The 18,093-nt window shown below is 42.9% G+C and overlaps 1 protein-coding gene across 4 annotated transcripts in view; it reads right to left on the reverse strand.

Moving 5' to 3' along the window:
* The window catches only part of l3mbtl3 (L3MBTL histone methyl-lysine binding protein 3), a 182,673-nt gene that overhangs the window by 47,871 nt on the left and 116,709 nt on the right, over positions 1-18,093 (reverse strand). For all 4 annotated transcript variants that reach the window (XM_078542122.1, XM_078542123.1, XM_078542121.1 and 1 more), the window contains one exon: positions 17,672-17,806. In XM_078542122.1, the coding sequence (XP_078398248.1) occupies positions 17,672-17,806 (135 nt within the window). The remainder of the gene's footprint in view (positions 1-17,671; positions 17,807-18,093) is intronic.

Genomic DNA, 18,093 nt, shown 5'->3' on the forward strand with positions numbered 1-18,093 from the left:
TCCTCCCAATTTTCAGGCTTTAAGCCTTGTAAAATCAATTTCCAACTTTAACAAATTGTGAACAACAACAATTCTTTAGGAAAAGATCTTGAATTGAAAAAAATTTGGATACAATTGACCTGCAGTGTTAAATAGCTGTAATAATATTTTAGATAAGGCAATTTTTGAGAGTATTTCTATAACTAATGAATATTAATAAGCCATTGTCTCTCAGTAAATTTGTTATAGAAGGTAAGTTAAACAATTCAGGGGAATGGAACATAGTTATAATAAAAATTTAAATAAAGTTAACAATAGGTAACAAGCCTCTTGACCACTTAACAAGTGTGACATACTTTTCACCAGTAGCAACTGAACCAAATTAAGGTTACCAAATCATTCTAACACATAAGGGCATTTCACGGAATGAGAATTTCCAGCGGACAGTAAAGAATTTATTTAAAATTATAAGCTCAAAAGGTCAGCTACCTGTATCACATGGATGCCTACATTCCTGGATTTAATTAATGGTAGGAAAGAAAAGCTTCAAAAACATAGGATTCAGACAATTACAGATAGTACTCAATGACCATGGTTGGTTTTAGACACATCAAAACAGTCTCCAAGCAATAATCCAGGGTGAACCTGTACCATTGACAAAGTACCAATTCTACAAAAATTACAGCTGGTGAGCTCATCAGATCAGCCGACTGCAACCAATGAGTTCTTGTGCGTCACTTTGTTTTTAGAAATTATATTATTTTCTTCTATAAAACTAACAATCATGTGTCATGCAGATTACGAGAAGGGGCTTGATTTTACCAGCATGGGCATGTTGCCAGTGGCAGGAAACTCATCCTGCTGGATGGCCAACTATGGCAAGTTAAGTGCCCAATTAAGGGCCACTTCCAGCTTCTGTCAGCATTATACTGGCATCAGGAGGGCTGCCAGATAGATAAACCATAAACCGTTGGCAGCCTCCCAGTGAGTTTCACAAGGCACCAGGGTGGGGGGGGGGGGGCTCTCCTTTATGGCCACGCCACGAGCTGTGGAAGGGCCCCTTGGCAGCTACAGCATAGAACTTGCTAGTGTTATGATCTCTGTAGAGACCGATAACTTTTAAAGTGAAATTCAAACTCCCAGCTCCAGCTCAAAAGCCCAACAGATCCCTTAAAGAACTTCATGGTAACCCTAACATTTTTCCCCCCTTTCATCTCAGGTTCCATTGTTTTCACACCTCTTTGAAACTCAAATCCTTCCAAATATAAGATCTTTCATGTTTCCATCTTGTCTTTGCTTTTGAGTCAACAAAGTATAACATCCTCTACCCCTTTCCCCCTGCAACTGTAAACATATTAGTTTTGTATCTAAGTAGAAATTCTAATCAGTTATCTTTGATTCCAATTCCCTTTCATCTTGGAAGTGAACAGATAGCTCACAGCTATCTATAACTTGATGTCTATAAACTCCGTCCCAGGATCTACTCATGGTACACTCGGACTATGGTCATTGTCTCAAACCTTAAATATCTTACATCTTCTTAGTTAAACAATCTCAGCCCTGCTTTGATCTCTAACAATCAAGCCATCCAGACTTGCCATTAGGCAGACAGGTCACATGGCCCCCTTTTATCTTAATTTTAAAGCTAGTTTCAAAATAGATTATACACCAAAATATACAATCCTAAAGCATAATAATCTAATAAACCTCAACTGTAACACTAGGAGCAGCTCTTTAAATCAAGAGGAGCGTCATCATGCTCCCGTCACCACCACCTACCACCGCCCCCTGCCGAGTGCTGCTAAACCCTCCTCCTGGACCACCTAACACCTAGTTCACCCCCCGCCTCCCATTCCTCCATCACCATTGTCCTCAACTCCTTAGTTCTACTGATGCCAGTCCAGAGCTGATTGCGCTGTTGTGGGGGTGAGTGGTAATGCCGGGGTGGCTGGGTAGCAGGATGTGAACTAGGGGTCACAGGATGGGGCATAGTGATGGGAATTGATGATAGTGACAGGAGAGAGGGAAAGTGACGGAAGGGGGTGTGGGGCACCAGGGTTTGGGGTGGTAGAGCAAGCTAGGATAAAGAACTAATTACAAGGTAATTTTTAATCAATTGTTCATTCGAGTTAACTCCCTGCACCCAGCCCCATTGCTGTTCACTTGAATTGAAGACTCAAGAGGCATTCCTTCAGATCATGATAACAAAGGGTGTGGCTCTGCTGCAACTATGCTTCACCACTATGCCTCTCTACTCCCCTCGATGATTGATCCATGATGCAGCTGGGATAGGAAGTTTCCACTGCAGCTAACGAAAAAGGTAAAAACGTAACTTAAAATACACTCACTCATGTAATCCACAGCTTCCCCGCTGACAAGTCATAGAAACATAGAAAATAGGAGCAGGAGTAGGAGTAAGCCATTCGGCCCTTCGAGACTGCTCCGCCATTCATTATGATCATGGCTGATCATCCAACTCAATAGCCTGCTCCCACTTTCTCCCCATATCCTTTGATCCCTTTCGCCCCAAGAACTATATCTAACTCCTTCTTGAAATGTTTTGGCCTCAACTACTTTCTGTGGTAATGAATTCCACATGCTCACCACTCTGGGTAAAGAAATTTCTCCTCATCTCAGTCCTAAATGGTCTACCCCGTATCCTCAGACCATGACCCCTGGTTCTGGACTCCCCCACCATCAGCAACATCCTTCCTGTATCTACCCTGTCTAGTCCTGTTAGAATTTTATAGATTTCTATGAGATTCCCCCCTCATTCTTCTGAATTCCAGCAAATATAATCCTAACAGACTCAATCTCTCCTCATATGTCAGTCCCACCATCCCAGGAATCAGTCTGGTAAACCTTCGCTGCACTCCCTCTATAGCAAGAGCATCCTTCCTCAGATAAGGAGACCAAAACGACATACAGTTTTGGTGTGGTCTCACCAAGGCCCTGTATAATTACAACAAGGCATCCCTGCTCCTGTACTCGAATCCTCTGGCTATGAAGGCCAACATACCATTTGCCTTCTTTACCACCTGCATGCTTACCTTCAGCGACTGGTGTACGAGGACACCCATGTCTTGTTGTACATTCCCCTCTCTCAATTTATAACCAATCGGATAATAATCTGCCTTCCTGTTTTTGCTACCAAAGTGGATAAACTCACATTTATCCACATTATACTGCATGTGCCATGCATTTGCTCACTCATTCAGCTTGTCCAAATCACACTGAAGCATCTCTGCATCCTCCTCACAGCTCACCCTCCCACCCAGCTTTGTGTCATCTGCAAATTTGGAGATATTACATTTAGTTCCCTCATCTAAATCATTTATATTGTGAACAGCTGGGGTCCCAGCACCGATCTGAGAAACCCCACGAGTCACTGTCTGCCATTTGGAAAAAGACCCGTTTATTCCTACTCTTTGTTTCCTGTCTGCCAACCAGTTTTCTATCCATCTCAATACACTGCCCCCAATCCCATGCGCTTTAATTTTACACGTCAATCTCTTACGTGGGACTTTGTCGAAAGCCTCCTGAAAGTCCAAATAAACTACATCCACTGGCTCCCCCTCATCAACTCTACTAGTTACATCCTTGAAAAGTTCCAGTAGGTTTGTCAAGCATGATTTCCCTTTCGTAAATCCATGCTGACTCTGTCCGATTCTGCCACTGCTTTCCAAGTGCTCAGCTATTAAATCACTTATAATGGCCTCTAGAATTTTCCCCACTACAGACGTCAGGCTGACTGGTCTATAATCCCCTGTTTTCTCTCTACCTCCCTTTTTAAAATAGTGGGGTTACATTAGCTACCCTCCAATCTGTAGGAACTGTTCCAGAGTCTATAGAATCTCGGAAGATGACCACCAATGCATCCACTATTTCTAGGGCCACCTATGGGATGTAGATTGTCAGGCCCTGGGGATTTATCGGCCTTCGATCCCATCAATTTCCCCAACACCATTTCCCCACTAATACTGATTTCTTTCAGCTCCTCCCTCTCACTAATCCCTGCATTCCCCAACATTTCTGGTGTGTTATTTGTGTCCTCCCTTGTGAAGACAGAACCAAAGTTTGTATTTAGTTGGCAGCTATTTCTTTGCTCCCCATTATAAATTCCAGTTTCTAACGGTAAGGGACCTACATTTGTCTTCACCAATCTTTTTCTCTTCACATACCAATAGAAACTTTTACAGTCAGTATTTATGTTCCCCGCAAGCTTACTCTCGTACTCTATTTTCCCCTTCTTAATCAATCCCTTGGTTCTCCTTTGCTGAATTCTAAGCTGCTCCCAATCCTCAGGTCTTTTAAATCTAATTATTAATTAGATAATAAATTAATTATCTAAGTCGAGATGGCTGGGCAGGTGATGTGCTGTAGCTGTATGATGTGGGAGCTGGCAGATCCCATTGCGAGCAGCAGTGACCACATCTGCAGCAAGTGTTGGTTGCTGGAGGAACTCTGGCTCAGAATTGATGAGCTGGAGTCGGAGCTCAAGATGCTGCGGAACATCCCGGAGGGGGAGAGTTACCTGGACGCTTTGTGTCAGGAGGCGGTCACACCCGGTAGATTAAGTGCCTCAAGTTCGGTCAATGACCAGGGTCAGCAGGGTGTGACTGCAAGTGAGGCAGGTAGAGGGATCCTGTGTTCAGGAACAGAGGAGCCTCAGCTCTTGACCTTGTCCAACAGGTACAAGATACTTGTTCCCTGTGTGGATGAGGAACAGGGCTGTAGGGAGGATGAACCAGCTGACCACGGCACCGTGGCACAGGAGGCCACTCAAGAGGGGGGAGCAAAAAGACAAGTGGTAGTTGTAGGGGATTCTATAATTTGGGGAATTGATAGCATCCTTTGTAAGCAGGATCGAGAGTCCCACATGGTATGTTGCCTGCCCGGTGCCAGGGCGAGGGACATCTCTGACCGGCTTGAAAGGATATTGGAGAGGGAGGGGGAGGATCCAGTTGTTGTGGTCCATGTCAGGACAAATAACATAGGTAAGACTAGGAAACAGGACCTGTTTGGGGATTATCAGGAACTAGGAACTAAATTAAAGAACAGGTTCTCAAGGGTTATAATCTCCGGCTTACTACCCGAACCACGTGCAAATTGGCATAGGGACGAGAGAATAAGGGAAGTAAATACGTGGCTAAAGGAGTGGTGCGGGAAAGAGGGGTTCCATTTCGTGGGGCACTGGCATCAGTATTGGAACAGGAGGGATCTGTACCGTTGGGACGGTCTCCACCTGAACCCATCTGGGACCAATGTTCTAGCGAAAAGGGTAAATAGGGTGGTCAATAGGACTTTAAACCAGAAAGAGGGAGGGGGGAGGGAAGGGTAAAACTCCAAGAAGTATGACTAATGGGAAACAAAGCAGCAGGTTAGCGTGTGGGGGGGTGTGGATTCAACTTCATGGAAAATTATGAAAAAACTGAAAAGAAAGGAGAGCCCAGGAGAGGCTATTAAAGTCCCCAGAACACAAAATAGGACAGTGTTTGGAAAGGGCTAGGAATCTAACTTCAAGCACATCAGATAAAGGGATGACAATGAGAAAGGGGACGGGAAATACAGGGCTGAAAGTGTTGTATCTGAATGCACGCAGTATACGAAATAAGGTAAATGAGCTTGTGCCGCAGATTGAAATTGGCAGGTATGATGTGGTGGGCATCACGGAGACAATGCTGCAAGGGGATCAGGACTGGGAGCTAAATATCCAAGGATATACATCCTATCGAAAAGATAGGCAGGTTGGCAGAGTGGGTGGGGTTGCTTTGTTAGTAAGAAATGAAGTTAAATCGATAGCAAGAAATGACGTAGGGTCAGATGATGTAGAATCTGTGTGGGTAGAGTTGAGGAACCACAAAGGTAAAAAAACCATAATGGGAGTTATGTACAGGCCTCCGAACAGTAGTCAGGATGTGGGGCACAAGATACACCAGGAGATAGAAAAGGCGTATAAGAAAGGCAAGGTTACAGTGATCAAGGGGGATTTCAATATGCAGGTAGACTGGGAAAATCAGGTTGGTAGTGGATCCCAAGAAAAGGAATTTGTAGCATGCCTATGAGATGGCTTTTTGGAGCAGCTTTGTGGTGGAGTCCACTAGGGAACAGGCAATTCTAGATTTAGTGATGTGTAATGAGGCAGATTTGATAAGGAAGCTTAAGGTGAAGGAACCCTTAGGAGGAAGTGACCGAATATGATAGAATTTACCCTGCAATTTGAGAGGAAAAAGCTGGAATCAGATGTAACGGTATTACAGTTGAATAAAGGCAACTACAGAGGCATGGGGAAGGAGCTGGCCAGAATTGACTGGGAGATGAGTCTAGCAGGAAAGACAGTGGAACAGCAATGGCAGGAGTTTCTGGGAATAATTTGGGAGACACAGCAAAAGTTCAACCCTAGGAAGAAGCAGCATACTAAAGGGAGGACGAGGCAACCATGGCTGACAAGGGAAGTCAGGGACAGCATAAAAGCTAAAGAGAAAGCAGACAATGCGGCAATGGGCAGTGGAAAACCAGGGGATTGGGAAGCCTACAAAGACCAACAGAGGACAACTAAAAAAGAAATAAGGAGGAAGAAGATTAAATATGAGGGTAAACTAGCCAATAATATAAAAGAAGATTGCAAGAGTTTTTTTAGATATATAAAGGGTAAGAGAGAGGCAAAAGTGGACATTGGGCCGCTGGAAAATGACGCTGGAGAAGTAGTAGTGGGGCACAAAGAAATGGCGGAGGAACTGAATAGGTACTTTGCATCAGTCTTCACGGTGGAAGACACGAGTAACATCCCCAAAGTTCAAGAGAGTCGGGGGGCAGAGGTGAGTATGGTGGCCATTACGAAGGAGAAGGCGCTAGGAAAACTGAAAGGTCTGAAGGTGGATAAATCACCTGGACCAGATGGATTACACCCCAGAGTTCTGAAGGAGATAGCTGAATGAAATAGTGGAGGCATTAGCAGTGATCTTTCAGGAATCACTTGAGTCAGGGAGTGCCAGAGGACTGGAAAATCGCTAATGTAAACCCCCTGTTTAAGAAGGGAGTGAGGCAAAAGACGGGAAATTACAGGCTGATTAGCCTGACCTCGGTCGTTGGTAAGATTTTAGAGTCCATTATTAAGGATAAAATTTCAGAATACTTGGAAGTGCATGGTAAAATAGGGCAAAGTCAGCATGGTTTCATCAAGGGTAGGTCATGCTTGACAAATCTGTTAGAATTCTTTGAGGAGGTAACGAGTAGGTTAGACAAAGGAGAGCCAATGGATGTTATCTACTTGGACTTCCAGAAGGCCTTTGACAAGGTGCCGCACAGGAGGCTGCTCAGAAAGATAAGAGCCCATGGTGTTAGAGGCAAGGTACTAGCATGGATAGAAGATTAGCTGTCTGGCAGGAGACAGAGAGTGGGAATAAGGGGGTCCTTCTCAGGATGGCGGCCGGTGACTAGTGGAGTTCCACAGGGGTCAGTGTTGGGACCACAATTTTTCACTTTATACATTAATGATCTAGATGAAGGAACTGAGGGCATCCTGGCTAAGTTTGCAGATGATACAAAGATAGGTGGACGGACAGGTAGTATTGAGGAGGCGGGGAGGCTGCAGAAGGATTTGGACAGGTTAGGAGAATGGGCAAAGAAGTGGCAGATGGAATACAACGTGGGGAAGTGTGAGGTCATGCACTTTGGTAGAAAGAATAGAAGCATAGACTATTTTCTAAATGGGGAGAGAATTCAGAAATCTGGAGTGCAAAGGGACTTGGGAGTCCTAGTCCAGGATTCTCTTAAGGTTAAGTTGCAGGTCGAGCTAGTAGTTAGGAAGGCAAATGCAATGTTGGCATTTATTTCGAGAAGACTAGAATATAAAAGCAGGGATGTGCTGCTGAGGCTTTATAAGGGTCTGGTCAGACCACATTTAGAATATTGTGAGCAATTTTGGGCATCTCAAGAAGGATGTTCTGGCCCTGGAGAGGGTCCAGAGGAGGTTCACGAGAACGATCCCAGGAATGAAAGGCTTAACATATGAGGAACGTTTGAGGACTCTGGGTCTATACTCGATAGAGTTTAGAAGGATGAGGGGGGATCTGTTTGAAACTTACAGAATACTGAAAGGCCTGGATAGAGTGGACGTGGGGAAGATGTTTCCATTAGTAGGAGAGACTAGGACCCGAGGGCACAGCCTCAGAGTAAAGGGAAGACCTTTTGGAACAGAGATGAGGAGAAACTTCTTTAGCCAGAGAGTGGTGAATCTATGGAATTCATTGCCACAGAAGGCTGTGGAGGCCAGGTCATTGAGTGTATTTAAGACCGAGATAGATAGGTTCTTGATTGGTAAGGGGATCAAAGGTTACGGGGAGAAGGCCAGGGAATGGGGTTGAGAAACTTATCAGCCATGATTGAATGGCGGAGCAGGCTCGATGGGCCGAATGGCCTAATTTCTGCTCCTATGTCTTATGGTCTTATAGGTCTGTTGTTTTTCTGGCCAATTTGTATGCCCCTTCTTTGGATCTAATACTATCAATATCTAATTTCCCTTGTAAGCCATGGTTTGGCCACCTTTCCTGTTTTACTTTTGCGCCAGACAGGAATAAACAATTGTTGCAGTTCACCCATGCGCTCTTTGAATGTTTGCCATTGCCTATCCACCATCATCCCTTTAAGTAACGTTTCCCAATCTACCACAGCCAACTCGCACCTCATACCATCGTAGTTTCCTTTATTAAGATCAGGACCCTAGTCTCAGAATCAACTACGTCACTCTCCATCTTGATGAAGAATTCTATCATATTATGGTAGCTCATCCCCAAGGGGCCTCGCACAACCAGATTGCTAATCATTCCTTTCTCATTACACAATACCCAGTTTAGGATGGCCTGTTCTCTAGTTGGTTCCTCAATGTATTGGTCCAGAAAACCATCCCATATACGCTCCAGGAATTCCTCCTCTACGGTATTGTTACTAATTTGATTTGCCCAATCTATATGCAGATTAAAGTCACCCATAATTACAGATGTTCCTTTATTGCATGCATCTCTAATTTCCTGTTTAATGCCATTCCCAACATCACCACTACAGTTTGGGGGTCTATATACAACCCCCACTAACGTTTTTTGCCCCTTCGTGTTTCTCAGCTTTACTCATACAGATTACACATCGTCGGAGCTAATATATTTCCTCACTGTTGTATTAATTTCCTCTTTAACCAGCAATGCAACTCTACCACCTTTTCATTTTTGCCTGTCCTTCCTAAATACTGAATACCCCTGGATGTTCAGTTCCCATCCCTGGTCACCCTGCAGCCACGTCTCCGTAATCCCAACTATATCATACCTGTTTACGTCTACTGTAGATGTTATGAATGTTAATTCACCCAATTTATTGTGAATGCTCCTCGCGTTAAGGCACAAAGCCTTAAGGCTTGTCTTTTTAACATTACTTGTCCCGTTTCCACTATTTCTCAGTGAGGTCCTGTTTGATTCTTGCCCTTGATTTCTCTGCCTATCACTTTTCTTATTCCCCTGTCTTTTATTCTTGTCCTTGATTTCCCCCTCCTCTGACTCCTTGCATAGGTTTCCATTCCCCTACCATTTTAGTTTAAACCCTCCCCAACCACTCTAGCAAATGTTCCCCCTAGGACATCAGTCCCGGTTCTGCCCAGGTGTCACCCGTCCAGTTTGTACTGGTCCCACCTCCCCCAGAACCGGTCCCAATGTCCCAGGAATCTGAAACCCTCCCCCACACACCATCTCTTCAGCCACATATTAATCCGATATATCCTGCTATTTCTACTCTGACTAGCACGTGGCACTGGTAGTAATCCTGGAGATCACTACCTTTGGGGTCCTACTTTTCAATTCACTTCCTAACTGCCTATATTCTGCTTTTGGGACCTCATCCCTTTTTTTAACCTATGTCGTTTGTACCAATGTGTACCACGACCACTGGCTGTTCACCCTCCCCCTTCAGAATGTCCTGTAGCTGCTCCGAAACATCTTTGACCCTAGCATCAGGGAGGTATACCATCCTGGAGTCTCGTTTGCGGCCACAGAAATGCCTATCTATTCCCCTTAGAATTGAATCCCCTATAAGTATTGCATTCCCACACTTTTTACTCCTCCCCTGTGCAGCAGAGCGAACTGCGGTGAAACGAATTTGGCTGTTGCTGCTTTCCCGTGAGAGGCCATTCCCCTCAACAGTATCCAAAGCAGTATATCTGTTTTGCAGGAGAATAGCCACAGGAGATTTCTGCACTGCCTGCCTAGTGGTCACCCATTCCCTTCCTGCCTGTGGACTCAGCCTGCGGTGTGGTCACCTCTCTATACGTGCTATCCACGATACCCTCCACCTTGTGGATGCAGCTGGAGACACTTCCCCCAGACACTGGCCCCGGGCACCGTACATGTTCCCGGCTTCCCACGTAGAGCAGGAGGAGCACACCATGGCTTTGAGCTCCCTTGCCATGACTTACACCTTTAAATTAAACCTTTTGGAAGATACTTAATATCAATTACTCTAGGACCCTTCTTCCTTGCTCCTCGTTGTTACAGAATATAGCCCTTAAAAACGATGAACCACATAATAAGATCTTAAAAACTATAAGTGATAAAAGTAGTAAATACTTACCTGACGGTACTCAAAGGATCACCTCGTTCCCTCCTCACCGACCTTCCTCAGTCCAAACTTCAACTTAAGCACTCTACTGCAGCCCAAAGCAGCACTCCAGTGTGGACCCAAAGTGATGAGAACTGAGTTGAGTTGTGTACAATTCTTAACTTATCTTGTGATTAATGAAGCCCCATAACATGTTGAAGCACTAAAATCCATGCTGTGTTTTTTTTTAAACCTGTCATTCAGCTTCTTAGTCCAATGTCAGTCTTCTTCTGTATTCTTATCAACTTTCTTCTCTTCTGCTCACTTAAATGCACTGACTGCTTACTGTGATACAGTTCTAATGCTCAAGTACCATTTTTCATGCATGAGTCTAAAAAGCAAGTGCCGACAGGCCATTCAAACACAGAACGTACGCTTCCAGAAGGGCTATGTTGATGGTAACTAGAGTTAGAAGTTTGGCTGAGTTTCCTCTTAGTCACCCAGGAGGGTAAGTTAGTGGCCATACTGTTGCCCAAGCTGAGATCAGTCAATTCAATACAGGCTGGAGATCGAACATGTCATTTTTATATGCTATATGACCTAGATTTTCAATATGGTTCCATTACATTCATTTTAAATATTAATGTTAAACATCAACATTCATTGAAAAGTCTAACTTATGGCTCAGCAGAATTATCCAGTGTGCAACTGAGCCACTGTGGGAACTCCAACTTATCCTACTGACAATTATTTAAGACATCAACAATTGGCTACTTTTTCTGCTATGCTCAAACAATTAACAGACAGCTTTAGAATTGTGTTAGTAAATATAGCAGAAACAAAATGACCAACTTCCTCATTTTAAAGGTTTTCTAGGAGCACTGGAAAGTTTATTTTTCTAAAATGAATTCATAATCACCATTGTACTAACCATCCAGTCCAGTACCATATTGTCATATTACTTCAAAATCAAATACTGTTAACATTCTCCTACTGCTAGTCTGAACATGCAGATAATTCTAATTCTTCTCTGAAAATTACAAGCCACATTAAAGCAGAATCGGGGTTCATTTCCATCAAATGCATTGCTATATCCCTTTGGACTTTTATGCTGACATAAATGTAACCTGAAATCATTTACCCTATGCTTTCATGTTCAAATTTGACTTTTAAGTTAATGTTAAATGGTTGGTGCAAAAGCCAAGTGCATCAGATTTACACCATAAAATGGTTTTCCTCCTCTCATTTTTGCCTATTGTCTTCACATCAGGTGATTTATACTGTCAAGAGAATTTTCTGATCCTCAACATTACAGCTATATTAGCCCTATGGTAATATGCTAATCGATGAACAGGATGGAAATTAAATTTTAAATCAGAAATTTCCTATGAGAGTTGCTTCTGGAAGAAACAGGAGAACATTTCACCTCTGAAGTGAAGTAATTTGTTCCTGACATTGTTAGCATGACAATCAGATGCTTTCTTTCAAGGCTTCACACCTCATGATAGCCAAAGAAATAGAGAAAAAGATGTTACATAAATTTAATGCCATGTTCGAATAGTCCAAACACATTTTTCCACCAGTCATTTTCCACAGACTTGATAAACAACTACTTTTATTACTTTTTCAAAAGGAAATCCCAATTCACACATCTAATTAACTTATGAAGCTGCATCCTTACTTAAAACTTTTTCAATAAGATGAAATATTAGGCATGCATCCAAGATACAGGTTTGATGATTCAAAACCAATTCCAATTTGAATGCTTTTGTATTTGTAGAATCATATGGTGTGGAAGGAGAGCATTTGGTATAACGTGCCTCTGCCACCTCTTTGAAAGAGCCATACAATTAGTCCCACAGCCTGCAATTTTCTTCTTCTTCTTCAAGTACATGTTCAATTCCCTTTTGCAAGTTGTTACTGAATCTGCTTCTACCACCCTACAGGCAGTGCATTCCAGACTATAACAACTTGCTGTGTAAAAATATTTCTCCCCATCTCCCCTCTGGTTCTTTTGCCAAGTATCTTAAATCTGTGTCCTGTGGTTACTTATCCTTCTGCTAGTGGAATCAATCTCTCTCCAATTCTATTTAACGTTTGATTTTGGACACCTCTACTAAAACCTCCCCTTAGCCTTCTCTGCTATAAGGAGAACAATCACAGCTTCTCTAGTATCTCCGCATAACTGAAGATTCACATCCCTGGATTTCCAGATGTTCTGACTGAACGTATAAGTTTCTAGCAATTTCTCAGTGTTTTAAAAAATATTTGATGAGAATAAATTTTAAAAAGTTTATTCAGGTAAAATTAGTGTTTTTTTTCTGAATACAAGAGGCTGTGTATGTTTGTGAGAACACAAACGAGAAAAAAATACTAGTGTACCAATTCCACACCTGCTGCAATTCTGACACCACTACAAATGCCATGATGTCTCAGGTCTTAGTGCTGATGTCTGCCTGCATGGAAAGAATGGCTACCTTCATGGAATATCTAATGTGGCAGGCAACTGTGTGCAGGCTGGCCCTAACCAATGTCCCACACACCCAGTCTGCCAGCTTAAATAGGATGGAGAAATAATTGTCTTAGCCACTCAAAGCCAGTGAAGTGCAGCAAAGTGCGCTCCAGTTCTTGAGTAGTAGGCAAGTGTGGGTTGACCGTGAGAGGGAAGATGGGGAAAGGGGGCATGAAAGTGGATCACTGCACAAAACACTCCCATTCTTACCCTCTTACTTACTTGTTCTCCCATCCCCACCCTCAGTCAGTGCCTCACATGCTTTCTCCTATCCAGATGGCCAAGTCTGTCCTGCACAGATGCATGAGTGATTTGGCAGGGTCCTCAAGGATTCCAAAACCCTGAGGATGTCAGCCAGGAACATCTGGACAGTCAAAGCAAGAGAAGAGCAGCCAGCCTACAGCTCTGCTGAAGCCACAGGGGTTACACTGAGTAGGTGGAATAAGTAGACTTTGTAATTTCACAAGATAAAAAACTTTGATGTTTAAAAGTTTGTTAAATTTTTTAGTTTTATCATCAATATTTATCATGCATGAACTTTGTTTAAAGCCTTATTGTCAAGTCATCCTCACCAATGCCTTTCATTTGCCATGTGACCTTCAGCTTTGAGGAAAATGGTATGATAGTAAGCACGATTGGGAAATTTGCAGGTGACACAAAGATTGGCCGAGTAGTGGATAGTGTAGAGGATAGCCATAATCTCCAAAATGATATAAATGGGTTGGAGGAGTGGGCGGTAAAGTGGCAGATAGATTTTAACATAGAGAAGTGTGAGGTCATACATTTAGGGAGGTCAAACAGTTACAGGGATTACAAAATAAATGGGAATATACTAAGAGGGGTAGATGAAGTGAGAGATCTCGGCGTACAAGTACACAGGTCCCTGAAGGCAGCAGCTCAAGTAGACAAGGTTGTAAAGAAGACATATGGAATGCTCTCCTTCACTGGCAGAGGTATAGAATATGAATATATAGAATATAGAGGTATAGAAGTAAGGATATGATGATGGAATTGTATAAAACACTGGTGAGGCCACAACTGGAGTATTGTGTGCAGTTCTGGTCACATTACAGGAAGGACGTAATAGCTCTGGAGAGAGTGCAGAGGAGGTTTACAAGAACGTTGCCAGGGTTAGAAAAGTGTAGCTACAAGGAAACACTGGATAGGTTGGGGTTATTTTCCTTAGAACAAAGGAGGCTAAGAGGTGACTTGATTGAGGTGTACAAAATTGAGGGGAATAGATAGAGTGGACAGGATAAAATAGTTTCTCTTGGTAGAGAATTCTAGAACCAGGGGACATAGATTCAAGATAAGTGGCAGAGGGTGTAGGGGGGACATGAGGAAGAACTTTTTTATGCAGAGGGTAGTGGGTGTCTGGAATTCGCTGCCCAAGTTGGTGGTAGAGGCAGAAACGTTAAACTCTTTTTAAAAGTACCTGGATCTGCACCTAAAGTGCTGTAAGCTGCAGGGCTATGGGCCGGGTGCAGGAAGGTGGGATTAGAAAGGGCACCTGGGTGTCCTTGGGCTGGCATGGACAAGATGGGCCGAATGGCCTCCTTCTGTGCTGTAACTTTTCTATGGTTCTATAAGATGAACGAGTATCACTAAAAAGCGATGGAATGTTCAGCACTGTTCTGCCAGAGAGCTGCACTGCTTCAGGTTGGCTGAGTGCATCCCAGACACCGCTGGCAACTAAGTTTGCTGCTGCTTAGTTTGTGGTACCCCGACCACCTCCTTCCTGCTGCTCTTCTTCTTCTCGCCCCTCCTTCGAAGATGCAGTGCAGTTCCCCCTCCTGTAGTAACCCTCTGCTGCAGATCACTGTCATTCCAGATACTTTTGCTGGTACGTACTGAAGTGTGACCCCAGCTCTGTCCAGGCAACTTAAATCACTTCTTCAGCATCTAGATTGCTTGCTCAATGACCTCCCTTATGTTTATGTGGCTTCCAATGTAACTTCCCTGGGCATCAGTGTAAAGCTCCTGACCAGTGCCATCAGCTACATCCTTACAGGGCAGCCTTTGTCTTCAAAGAGCCATTTGCTGTCTCTGCTTGGAGTTGCGAGAATCTGTGGAAGATTTGGCTGGTGCAGGTTGAAGTATGGCAGTTTCCTGGGTATATTGTGCAAACTTGCACAATGATCTTTCAGTGCTTACATGCCAGTTGAACATTAATGGAGTGGAACAAAAACAAGTGCTGGAAAAACTCAGCAGGTCTGACAGCACTTGTGGAGAGAAAGACAGAGTTAACGTTTCGAGTCCGTATGACTCTTCTTCAGAGTGGAGTGGAGTGGAATCGCTCTCAATTGATGAATATTGCTGGTTGATCCAAGGGTGACTTGATTTGCAACCTATGGCTCTGTGTACCTGTGGGATCCCAGACAGAGCAGCAACTCCCAGGACCCTCAGACTGACCTCATTAGTTGCAAAATGGCCATAAGTGGTGACCCTGACAAAGATAACCTGGGAGATTTACTTGTGTGCAGAAACTGTGAGGTGCCACCAGAAAAGCCCTGAAATGAGCCAGAGGAAAAGAAATTCAACAATGCGGTGACCTTGACTGTCAATGAAAATCCATGCCCAAATGATCCATTTGGCAGCAGATCTTGTCCCAGGAGTCTGCCAAAGTCAGCAACATGCTAAGGAGACCAGAGTCATTGCAGTTCAGTCATGTCCAGAAAGCTTATCTTCTGCTTGTATAATATGTTGGGGCTATTGCCTCATGCGATCTGGGATTGTGTTCAGCCCCTGGGTCTTGTGGAGTGGCAGATGGCTGAGTAGAAGGCTGCTGCTGTTCTTACTAGTGTTGCTCCTCTTGTTCTGCACCAGAGATCCAAGGCAGAGCTGAGTAAGCGGCTTCTCTGCTGACCTAAAGGTCGACAACTGGAAAAGTGCAGATCAATGGCAAAGAAGTCCAAGGTAGCAGAAATGACCTCCAAAGTCTTTGAAATCGCCTCCAAGACAGTGACAGCACACACTCAGAACAGGTCCTTTGAGCAAAGCTTTTCACCTAGCAAAAGAAGCAGCTGTTTGATCTTAGTAAGCAAAAAGCTTTCCAGTCTGTCAATTGCTCAGCTTGGTCATTGCCTTCTTCAACCTGGCAAATTTCAGACAGCCCAGGAAATCCCTGCGCGGGCAGTTAAAGCCATAATCCAAGGTTAAAGGTGTGGCCAATTGCCTTTTAGCATTAGTTAATTGCAGACCCACCTGTTTCCCCACATACAACAAACAGAGGTAAATGTGGAAGTCAGCCGGCTTCGCGACACGCCAGTATATTTTGCTTCTTTAGCCTTCTGCACGCACTGACATCTGCCCACCCAGACAATTTAAAGCCTTCGCAATGCTATTTATAGCACTGGCAGTGCAAACAGCACAAGATCAGTGTATTTGTTTCAGTACCTATATTCAGCAGGGTTTACGATCATTTCTCACTAAGCAGCTCTGAAAAGAGTATAATAAATATTACTTATGATGAAATATAATCTGATCATTTTCACCTATTGTGAGTGTTTTTCACATGGTAAATTATTAGCCAGACCCACCCATAATCAGTTGGTTTCAAATCTTCACATATTACATTTATTGGTAACATAATTTATTAGTAGATAGAATTAAATATGAGGGGGTTAAAATGAATTCTGTGAAAGTAATACAAGTCAAATCAGGATGAATAGGAATTATTTTATTAACTAAATCAGCACAGCATCAAATACTTTTAACTTGTTCTTCGTTTCTGCAACCACAGTATTAAGGTAATTTGAGGAGCACTGTAGGTGGATGAGATTTGTCTGGTTTTTTAGGCACTTACTAAGTTCTTAACTGAGCTGCAAACTTTGTAGAGCATATAGTGAAGCATCTTCTAGGTGTTATCTCAGTAACATCGAACATCTTAAAAGCGCTGCATTCCTCAATGAAAGATGAGGTAGGGGAATAAATGTGCATTCAGTTATCTGTATACATGGTCCTAGCATATTATTACATTAGCTCATGTACTGAAATGTTAATTCTGCCTCTGATCAATAGGCGACATTGTTTTGTACTAGTTTATGTCACCAAGGAACAGTTTACAGTTTTTAAATACCACCCCATTCCCACAAACCCCTCCAAGAATTCTTGCAATCTTTTAATTTCAAATGATTTTCAGTTGCTGGTTCCATGGTACATGGGATTCTAGCACAGTGAAGTGTTTTACTTAGAATATGGAATTGCCGCAAAGTTGATCCATTAAAATCAAATCAAAAACTGGAAATAGGGATGTATCATTCCATTTACTCGTTATGATCTTGTTCACAAAGCACAAATTCATGAATATGTATTGACCTCCAAAATCTAACAAAGTCAGCAAAAATCACACTGGATGCTGTTGTGCTGGAGTTTATTTTAAAAGTAGGATAAAGGTCATTCTGTATTAGATTAAATAACAAATAGGCACCATTGAATAAGTACATATAAATGTAATATCACTCAGATGTGTCATAGCTGAGACTTCCACAGTTACACCAAGTCTTGTAGTCAGTGTTAACACTAATTAAGTAGAGCAATCTTGTATTGAGTATTTTATATTCGATATTCATATCACAATAACTACTTGTACAGGACACTGACCTGGGGTATTTCCTTCCTTTGCTGGCACACACAAGAGATTTTTTGCGTGGTGGTTCATCATCAGAGATAGAGTCCTCAGCATTCCTCTCTCCTTGGGCAGCAGCTTCTGAGGGCCAATGGTCTTTTGAGAATTTCCTATAGATAAAACAACGCACGCTTAAATTTGAATCAATAAACTTTTTATACTCATCAAATTGAAATATTTAGTGCTGTAAAATGAAATATTTTCTACTTCAGGAATCCAGCATGCCAAATTAGAAGCTTCAATGCAGTTACCAAATTAGATGTCGTGTTAATGAGGAGCAAAATTCCCACTGCCCTAAAAATGGCCTTGGCTTGTACCAATTAGACATTTTCTTATTGCCCACATCAAGTCTCCCATGTTCACTCTGCATGATTGCCAATTTCTGCCAAATTAGTAT

This window comes from Cetorhinus maximus, chromosome 5 (assembly GCF_964194155.1).
Source record: "Cetorhinus maximus chromosome 5, sCetMax3.hap1.1, whole genome shotgun sequence".
Lineage (NCBI taxonomy): Eukaryota > Metazoa > Chordata > Chondrichthyes > Lamniformes > Cetorhinidae > Cetorhinus > Cetorhinus maximus.